The 10,569-nt window shown below is 35.6% G+C and overlaps 2 protein-coding genes across 2 annotated transcripts in view; both read right to left on the bottom strand.

The window, feature by feature from the left end:
* The window catches only part of LOC119837143 (translation initiation factor IF-2-like), a 63,366-nt gene extending 59,501 nt beyond the window's left edge, over positions 1 to 3,865 (bottom strand). The window contains exon 1 of the mRNA XM_038362664.1: positions 3,572 to 3,865. Coding sequence (XP_038218592.1) covers positions 3,572 to 3,600 — 29 coding nt within the window. The 5' untranslated portion in view covers positions 3,601 to 3,865. The remainder of the gene's footprint in view (positions 1 to 3,571) is intronic.
* Positions 3,866 to 5,846: 1,981 nt separating this feature from the next.
* LOC119837142 (E3 ubiquitin-protein ligase MYLIP-A) overlaps positions 5,847 to 10,569 on the bottom strand; it is a 27,077-nt gene continuing 22,354 nt past the window's right edge. Inside the window, exons 3-7 of the mRNA XM_038362663.1 lie at positions 10,215 to 10,561; positions 8,427 to 8,643; positions 7,512 to 7,706; positions 6,913 to 7,046; positions 5,847 to 6,545 (exon numbers count right to left, since the gene is read on the bottom strand). Of these exons, the coding sequence (XP_038218591.1) occupies positions 6,446 to 6,545; positions 6,913 to 7,046; positions 7,512 to 7,706; positions 8,427 to 8,643; positions 10,215 to 10,561 (993 nt within the window). The 3' untranslated portion in view covers positions 5,847 to 6,445. The remainder of the gene's footprint in view (positions 6,546 to 6,912; positions 7,047 to 7,511; positions 7,707 to 8,426; positions 8,644 to 10,214; positions 10,562 to 10,569) is intronic.

The following is a 10,569-nucleotide window of genomic DNA, read 5'->3' as shown; positions in this document are numbered from 1 at the left end:
CACTAAATGAGCACTAAATTTTGAGATATAATTCGAGTGATTCTGCCGACTTGACCTTTCTAGCTTTACAGACGTGTGGATCTCGGACTTAAAATCGATAATTCGGCGGTTCGACACCTAGCGAGCGTGCAAGAAATAAATTGGAATATCAATTTATGTGAGCATGTTAACATCACCACTGCCTAAAAGTGAAGAAAAACATCGTAAAAAAACCGGCATGTCCAAGGATCAAAAAGTTCCGACGACATGCGACATCTACCAACCCACACTTGGCCAGTATGGTAGACAGGAGAACCTGAAGCGTCATAGGAGGCTTGTGCCCCAGCAGTGAGATCATGTATGAGCTCATGCTAATGAATCTAGACAATATGCACAAAAGGTCGTTATCATCATCATTAGCCCATAAATGCTGCTTCCCACTGCTGGGACACAGGCCTCCTATGAGAGTTCAGACCATAATCCACCACGCTGGCCAAGTACGGTCAACATACTCTCTGGCAACTTAGCGCTGGATCAAATATAAATAATTTATATATCCTCACATAATAAATTAACTTGGTTAAAAAGCATTTACAAGGGCATTAGTCACATATCACACTGTTACAATAAATTAATTAAAGTCATTGTTAAAATTTCATTTAACGGTTGTTGTCAAACGGTTATTGTTCATGGTATTTCACATAATGTATTGAAATGTGAGAAAATTGCAAAACAATACACATTGCAGTCGGCAAAAACGAAAACATACAAACATTAATTGGAAAAATATCATTTATATTACAGAACATTAAATGGGCAAAATAATCTAATACTGAAATAATTTTTCAAATTGGACCAGTACTTGCGCCCCGCGGATTCACCCGCGTAAGTATACGGACTTACACGTAGGAATATCGGGATAAAAAGTTGCATGTTATTCCAGTTGTCCAGCTGTCTGCAATCAGTTCAGTAGTTTTTGCGTGAAAGAGTAACAAACACACAGAAATCCTCACAAACTTCGCATTTATAATATTAGTAGGAAATAGGATAAGTATAGATTATTGGATGATAATTTTATTGTTGACTTTTTATTGATGTTTAATGAATAATGATATAGCATATTTAAAAATTATTTCTAATAAAATGTTTTCAAGTAAATATTGAAATGTTATAATAGTGATTCCAAAAAATCTGATACTCTTGACAGAAAAAAAGTATGTATGACAAAGAAAAGTATGTTTAAAACTACTTATGAAATATTTAAGGTATTGATTTGAGATCTTATTAAAATTTTGATGTGAAATTTTCCATCAATGACAGACTGCAACATGATTCAAAATAAATATTAATAACTAAAAATGCACATATATTGTTTTATTAACATAAAAAAAGAAATTGCAATTAGCATTGCCAATAAGTTTTATTAATAGACAAACTATTATTAATACAAAATAATATACAATCAACTAATACAAAATTTGCATACAGACCTCAGACATGTTTAATGTTCAAAATAAAACAATATATAATTTTAAATATCACTTGAAGAGCATAATATTATATTATGTATTCGGAATCTGTTTATTCGTTTTGTTTATTTAAGGGGACTACATGATGCAGAATGACACACCCACACATTCATACACTACAATCCACAAATCATCAGGATCAACTGGAATTTTCATACACCGTGCCGCACGCACAAATGCGTATGTATTATGTTCAGAAAATAGAGTACGCGTTTTACTATGAATCTATTGATTACACTTACAAAATAAATCATGATTAAATTACAATGTGGCTCAACAAATAATTTGATTAAAAATCAGGTTGATTGCCTAGATATATTTTGAGTGCTAAAAGTAATGTTTATACTTTCTAGTTCATCTCTGTGATTTTTTTATTATTGTATATTTTTATAATGTATAGCATTATGTTTGTTAACAATATCTAACTAGCATATATCATTTTTAGTTTTTATTGTGAATCAAAATAAGCTTTTAGCTCCCCTAAATAAATTAGTAATTAAACTAATAACACTTGCTTAATATTTAAAAAAAAACATAATGCCTTGATAATAAGCAATGATAGATTAAATCACAAAAGTATACATGTATATATACATAAATAAAAATAAATCTCCAAATGTGTTGGTAAGTTTAAAACTCGAGATTGCAGGCCATTTCAGCAAGTTTTTAATCATTGTTATGGAGATAAAAACATACCACGAGTGAAGCCACTGCAGCTAATTATATATATAAAATGAGCCCCTATATACCTTGGTCACAGACTCACAAGAGAGCATTTAGACCTATATCACTATTTATTTTTTGTTGTGTTTCTTAGTAGTATATATAATATATAAGTAGTAGAATATAATGCAACACAACTTAAGAAAATTTTGTCAAAAATAAAAGATCTTGACATATTTGAGAGATTGCACAAACATGTCTGTCCAGTCAGCTAGTTTTATAATCAATAACACTACTTATCTAAGAAGAGACATACTCATTGTAACAACAACTTAACTAGCTGAAAGTTAAAAAAATTACTGCATTAGAACAATGTGTATTACATATAATGTATACTACATAGTTTTGATATGTTCTGGTAATGTTACCATTTTATATTCAAGTACATTGTTATGGTATAATTTAATGTAGAAAGTAGAGCACAAAGCCTTTATTCATGCCAGAAGTGCATGTTTATGGCCCTATAAATCAATTTAAATAATCTACCATTGCCGGTTGTGGAGTATGTGAAAATAACATAAATTTCTCTTTAAAATTTTAACAAATAAATGGGGTCACAGTGCATTACTGTATATATACTGATACATACAGTGTTTCAAATCCATTTTTATTGTACAAAATTCTTGTCACAATGTTTGTTCCCACACTCCTTAAATATAGTGGGTATGTAATGAATTTAAAACATTACTGTGACACAGCAGTGGTTTTTATAAAGTAAAATATTTAAGAACTTATTTAAAAATTCAAAAGACTAACATTACTTTACATTAACATTTAGTTAAAGAAAAATTTATATAAAAATTATACTTGTTGTTTTTGCTTACATTTAACAATAACCGAGATTTCTGTATGGGAGAAGTTATTACATTTAAATGATGAACGTTGGCCGTTTATCATAATTACGATAACACGGTGCTTGCATTTACATTGATATACAAACCATTAACCATATGTTTTTAAATGTTGTATATCCTTACGTTTAAATGAGCTAAATACATATTACTCGTGAATTAGGATATGATCTTGTGTTAACAAACGTATTTATTAAGATGGTTTCACCACGAAAAACATTTTCTAGGTGTTGTTTTTAACAATAACATAAATTACAGACGTAACAGTCGTCGAAAGATGAAAATATGTTACGAGTGATTTGTATAAAAAAGGCTGCATCGTGTAAAGGGAACAGCTGCATTATTACAACCGGCGACGACTCAGCGCCTACTTTGGCCACGCTATAAAAACGACCAATATAATCAGATAGGTTACACTCTGTGACTGAAAAAATCACTTTATCCTATGCTTATACGACAGAGGAGAATTAAAATAGTACAAGTACTTACGTAAAATCACCAATATCATCCAATAACATGCATCATTACGCCCAAAGGAGAACTATCACTGCATAAATAACCATCACAATTCAACACTGAACATTTTATATGCCTTCTATAGCAATATTGCACATATGACTTTATAAACATGGATAACTAATAACATATAACACAAAACACATACACTAGGTTAAAACAGCGATTGGTAATAAAATATCACAATAAAAACTATATTTTATCAAACGAACGCGTCAGAGTTTTCTACTCGTCCTTGCGTTCACATAAATTGGCAGCCATCTTGCGTTCGTGCGAAACACACTGAGTTGCCAGTTTAGAATTAAATTTCCCAATAAATCCTTGCCCCAGTGTGACAGTGACACTGATATATATATCAATAAATAATTAAATTACAACAGTAATATGATGCTTAGCGTTTTATTCAAATATTAGTTAATAAATTCACATAAGAAATTTCAAATATTTAAGACTCTAGAGGCGCAAAATAAAGATATTTAAAACATGCAACATTCATAAAACTGAATGTTTTTTATTTAATTAATTATGATTTCATTGTAATATTTTTCCACTTTATACAATAGAGTGATTAACAAACTTGCAATATCAATAAACCACCTTTATAGGAAAAGATTGAAATCTGGTAACCCTACTGAAAAGTCATGGACAATTCATATGATTTTTAACGCTTGAATACGAGGTAATTATACATTCGTCCTTCATGAGATTTTTTATTTTTTTTTAATTTCGTTTCACATACATATTCGAAAAACTTTTAGTTTTGCTATTTATTCTGAATACATTTCAGTAAAAATTTAAAAATAGCCACAATAAATAAATAAACAAAAACCACGTGAAGGTTGGCATTTTATTATTCTTCCTAGATGGCGTTATTCAAAATTTAATTTAACTAAAAAGCTTTCCTCTCAACTTTAACGTGTACACATTGATTTGTTGAGTTAAAAAATCTTAAAATATTGTTTTATGACTCGTAAGGTTTAGGGACAAAGGCTTTTACTAATCAAAATAACTTTTTATATAACTGCAAATAGCAGCCCGGCTTCGCCCGTGGACGCTACTTCATTTCTCTCCATATTATTAAACTTTGTGTGCTGTCGACCCGTTCACGAGTATTACGCTTAGCAACACATATAGCGATTCATTTTTATACATAGATATACAATATATACAAGCTAATTTAAGATTTGAAAATAATTTCTGATTTATAGGTATTATATTAGACCCGATGTCAAGAAATAGAAATATATCTATAAATAATATGTCCAGACGTAATTAAACTTAAGATATTTATACAGGCCACTTTTTACCCGGCGAGACATTTAATTCCCATGGACTACGCGGGCGAAGCCGCAGGTAGCATTTAGGTATATCTAAATGCATTTTAGTTAAATTTAGCAATATCTCTTTACTACGCATTAAAAAAGAAGCTTGTGTTTCCCTTGAAGCACCATTAAAATGTCCAGAATCGTTTCGTCGGATTTTTTATTAATACAAAATTAATTTGGTTTTGAATGATAAAATATGAACATTATTTTCCTGAAGTTCCTGAAATCTAAAAATGAAATAAGAAATAACTAAAATTTAAAATCAGATTGTTAGGGGTCCCGAATGACAGTAATCGTAATAAGTTGTATCAGAGGCCAAAGTAAAAAAAAAACTGATGACATAGTAAAAAAGAAGTATCAACAAAATCGGTTCAATCAGATAAATGTCCTGAGGTTAGGAAGCTAAAAAAGTAGGTAGTGAGTGTTCAGTGCAATGAATAAATATATATATATAATGAATAAATAAAACGAATACTTCAGTCAGTAATACAATGTGTCGCGGGCGGGGCTCGACCCAAAAAGATCACAGTCCCTTAACATAGTCTAACAATCGCGTCGTGTAACAATTAACAATAAATTAACTAGTTTAGATTCGTTTATTCTTTTAACATAATATAAATATCTCCATATCAACATGGCTCTACATCTATATCGCCCGACATCAAGTAACTTTTACAGTTACAGCTATATTTGCCTTATGTATGAACTTTAGTTATTTAAATGTATACTATCTATACTAATAATAAACTTGAGAAGAATTTGTTTCAGGAACTATTGGACCAATTTGATAAATTCTTTCAAAATTGGATATGTGTGCGATACCACAGTGCTATAGGCTATAAACATAACACAAGCACTTTATTTGGAATATTAAAATCGGCATTAGCAGTGTTCAGATAAGTGACAAATAAAACCACAAGGCATACATTTCAGCAATATATTTTCATGTTTTTACTTTTTTCACAAGATACATCTTATAGACCACGGGTCTTACACTTATTATAACTTATTGATGAACTTCTATCATTATTTTTACCGTATATAAACATAACCAACATAGAGAAATGCATAAATTTATGAACATTTTTTGGTTAGTTTTTAGTCGATATTAATTATTTTTATCACAAAGTTATTTTTACGCCTTCTAAAACGAAGGAAGCCTTAACTTGGTACTTTAATCATTATCATATTATAATGGTTAAATAAAAATAATTAGAATAAGTACCGACATGAGCCACAAATGGGATAACCCGATTGGCAGTTTCATAGCAATTTTATTGTCATTTATTTTAACACTAATCAATATTGTTAAATATACTGGAATGACAAAACAACCATTCCGTAAAAAAAATGCAAAAATAGTCACTATGACTAGACGGTCACACGGTCACACGTCACAACAGTTTATAATCTGTGGCTGCACTGACAGCTGTCACGCGCCGCACAAAATGGCGGGAACACACGAAGGTTCGAGCGAAAATTTCCGTTTCGTTCAGGGATCGTCGTCGTCGCGTTCGCTGCTTCATTTTATGATCACTCCGGTGCTCTTCTGGTACTCCACCGGCAGGAATATGTGCATCAGCTTCTCTATTTCGCCGCGGCACAGCGGACAGCGCTCGCATCTGTAATAATCAGTTTTATATTAAAACCATTGATCGTTATTATAAGCGTGGTAAGGAATATTAACATGTTGTATGTATTATGTGTGTTGTATGTAAATGTATGTCACATGTTGTGTGTTACATGTTGCTAATTATATTCCATTTTGCGTGTGTTGCGAGTGTTGTATGTAACTTGTTGTGCTTTACATGATGTGTGTTGAGTGTCACTTATTTATTGTATTTCCATTTTACGTGTATTGCATGTATTGTGTCGCGTGTTGTATTTTATATGGTGTGTATTGCATATTGCTTATTATATTCCATGTTGTGTGTGTTGTATGTGAAGTGTTGCATGTGGTGTGGCGGATGTCGCGCGCTGTGCACCCACCTGGTGGCGCAGTGGCCGCAGCACACGACGTGGCGGCAGGGCAGGAACAGCGTGTCGATGGCGGCGTCCATGCAGGCGCGGCACGCCAGCCCCGACGCGCTCGCCGAGCGGGACCGCGAGCGGGAGCGGCTCGACTGGAAATTGGAATTGTTTTATTAGTCACATGTCAGAAGCATAATTCTGTAAATCTTAATATAAATCCTAAACTGCTCAACCGATTTGAGACCGACAAATTTGCACATTATGTGCAGTTCGATTCAACATAAAAGATATATGTGGTAGTCGAGTACGCTTCGGCACGGATTGGGTCATCTCCCATGGGGGAAGTACCAAACCCCTACAGGAGATCGGCATGAAATAGTAGCATGCTACTGTGTTTCGTACAGTGAGGGGGGGAGCCGGAGGCCCGTTTCCTATTCCTCACCCATCTTTTCAGTCGCCAATCTCTTCCCTGACCCCTTAAAAGCATCCGCAGAGGCCTTACCTCTGACGATGCTTTTAAAGGGTTCATGGGCGGTGGTGATCGCTCACCATCAGGCGAACCACCAGCTCAGTTGCTCGCTATGACATAAAAAAACAAAAACAAGATGGCGTCTCACCTCGTCGCCGGGTCGGGCGCGGGGCGGGCGCGGGTCGCGGGGCGCGCGGGGCGCGGGCGGGCGCGGCTCGCGCAGCTCCCGCGCGTGCGCGTCGCGGCGCGCGCGGTCGTGCACCTCGCGGCACGTGCGCCGGATGTCAAACACGTAGCGACGCCCGAGGGTCGTCGAGTCGTTGAATATTGACGCTATTGTGCCCTGAGGAATCGTTCATCTGTTAGCTCACTGTTCGCGAACATAGTGTCGTAACTCATGGCTAATAAATCGCTTAGGCTTTTCGCTGACCGTCGCTACTAAAAGCAACGTATGAACCTCTATGCGCCGCACATGCTGATACCTGCGCGTTATTTTAAAACGCTTCATAGAGGTTTATACAGTTCGGCTGTCAGCAGCGACGGTCGAAATTAGACCTTAATAATTGGACTTTAATCCATAGTATAAAAATATATCATAATTTATACCCATAAGTTATACTCAAGAGTTATTATTTATTTCAAAGTAGGGTACACATTATTTTAACAAACCTTTAAATATGTAAATTAATAACAACTGTTTAAATTATGCGGCGTAAATACCGACACACCTCTGATCAAAGTCCACACGAGCTAATAATTATAATTAATGTGGTATTTTATATTTTCGTTTAACACAGTTTTATGCAAATAATGTACCGATAGCAAAATTAAATACATATCTTTGAATATTTCATACAAAATAATCCAAATCTTGTATTTAAATTAAACTAATGCATAAAATAGATAAAAACATGATTTGTGTGTGTAAAACCGTTTCCCATCCGTCCGTCGTAAAAATAAGCAAGCTAGAATCCTTTCCAACAAAAAACGGATAGTTGGAATTATGGAAACGAGATAGTTGTGGGAGAAGGGACGAAGAGCGAACCTGGCAGAGCTAAATTACCTTGAGGTCGCGTATGAACTGCTCGGTGACGTCACTCCGCACGGTCTCGCAGCAGTAGAACGCGTGCTTCTCGGTGACGGCGCGGTAGAGCGCGGCCGCCTGGCCCGACGTCGCCATCTTGACGTGCAGCGTCGCCGCGTGCGCCGCGCCCGACACGTAGCTCAGCTGGAAGATGCGCCGCAGCGGCTGCGCGCGGTGGATCGCCGTGTAGGGAATACTGTAACGCGCAAACCGTCAACTCATTTATTTAAGCCTTTTATTCTTATACGTTGGCAATAAATCGTGCAATACATGTACTCTTTTATCGACTTCTCCACGAGATCATGCAAATATTGGTTGACAAGTTGACAATACGACTTTTCGAAACACTTCCATAGATTTATTAACATGTCTATACATATATCGAAATCCTAGCTTTTGCCCGTGGCTTCGCACACGTAAAATTGGGAATAGTTTAATAGATATTATTATACATATAAACTTTCCTTTCCAATCACGCTATCTATTAAAAACTACCCCATCAAAATCCGTTGTGTAGTTTCACAGCGACTTTGCTTTATACTATGTATTTGTAGGGATGAGTCAACGACAAAACAGTTTTATTCAATAATACTTCCTCTTAATACTTCAGAAAGATAGATAGGAAATCAGACAGAATCAAGTTTAAATTTCCCGTTGTGATTATCTACGTTGCTAATATATATATATATACGTATTTATTATTTATATGCTATTGTTTCGAGTGTAGAGGCTCTCGTATAGATAAGCAGCGGAAAACAAGGTAATCGAATGCAATATATTATCTATTTAGTACGAGATAACGTATTTATGTGAAAAACAATGTGTTTGAGCAAATGAAAATAGATTTATACATAGGTATTCGATACAATTGCTTAGACAATAGAATTGTTTAGCGTTGCTAAATGCGTAGTTATTTAAATGCTAATTTTTTGCTTGATGTTTGTTTGTTAGGATGTTTGTGCGTCAATCACGCTTACACTACTCGACGGATTTTGTTGAAATTTAGTATACAGACAGGGTATGAGTTGACTTGGGTGATAAGATACTTTTTTTCCCGATTAAATGCTCCCTTGGGATAAAATAAGAAGCTTGACATCCGGGCGGAGGTGGACCGAGCGTCTTGTAATTATATAAGTGCGACTCGAAGTTACAGTCGTATAAAGTGGAATGCTTTTTATGTATCTTTAAGATATACATCTAATTATTATACTTCTACTTTTTGTTATAACTCTTAGTAGGTATTATGTAAGGTTATTACACTTAAAATTGTATATATAAATGAACAAAGAACATCGAAGGTGACTTTGCACACGGTATTCTCAGCAAATCGAGAAATTTTCGAGAACAGATAATAAACTCGTAGGTACAAATATGGCGGCGTTTGTTTTGACAGCTGTGGATGCGAACTAAAATAGATTTTTCCGAAAGGGAAGTTTATGTATTTGTTGTTTAGATAATTATTTATTCAAGGTTAAATTTTACACTTATATTGAACCAATTACAAATCACGCGACCTTCTATCTATGGGTGTTGGTATGACTACAAAACTAAAATGAGAGACTTCCTATGGTTTTGAAATTTTAGCGTGTTTATTCACGGTCAAGTTACCAAGGCCTTTTATGGTGATTTGTCGTATTTTAATCAAGTGTATTTCTAATTTATTTTAATATGCAGGCCGTCTGCGAGACAGTACGTATGTAAATGGATTAGCAGATTATTTCGCCTTTAAACTTTTATTAACACAGTTATAAACAAAAAGAAACGCACCTCTGCTTTTCAACTCCGATATCCTGCTCTCCATTGCACGCCGGGCGGTATACGACGATGCCGTGCGGGCCCACGCCCACGCAGGTGCTGAGCCGGCAACCGCAGCCCGCGGCGCTTTGTCCCGACGTGAGGCAGCCCACCGTCGCGCCGCCGTCGATCTCCTGCTCGTCTCGCGCCCGCGGCTCCTCCGCCTGCTGCGTGTGGTACAGCAGGTGGCTGTACAGGTTGTGCGCGTTGTTGCTCGCCGTCACGGGCTTGCAGAAGAACAACTCCTCCCCGAACGACTCCAGCTTCGATATCTCCTTCAGCAGCCTGTACTCCGCCTGGGAGGCCCGCATGCCGGCTATCTCACAGT

Source organism: Zerene cesonia, chromosome 26 (assembly GCF_012273895.1).
Source record: "Zerene cesonia ecotype Mississippi chromosome 26, Zerene_cesonia_1.1, whole genome shotgun sequence".
In the NCBI taxonomy this organism is placed as follows: domain Eukaryota; kingdom Metazoa; phylum Arthropoda; class Insecta; order Lepidoptera; family Pieridae; genus Zerene; species Zerene cesonia.
This window is presented reverse-complemented; position numbering and strand designations above follow the sequence as displayed.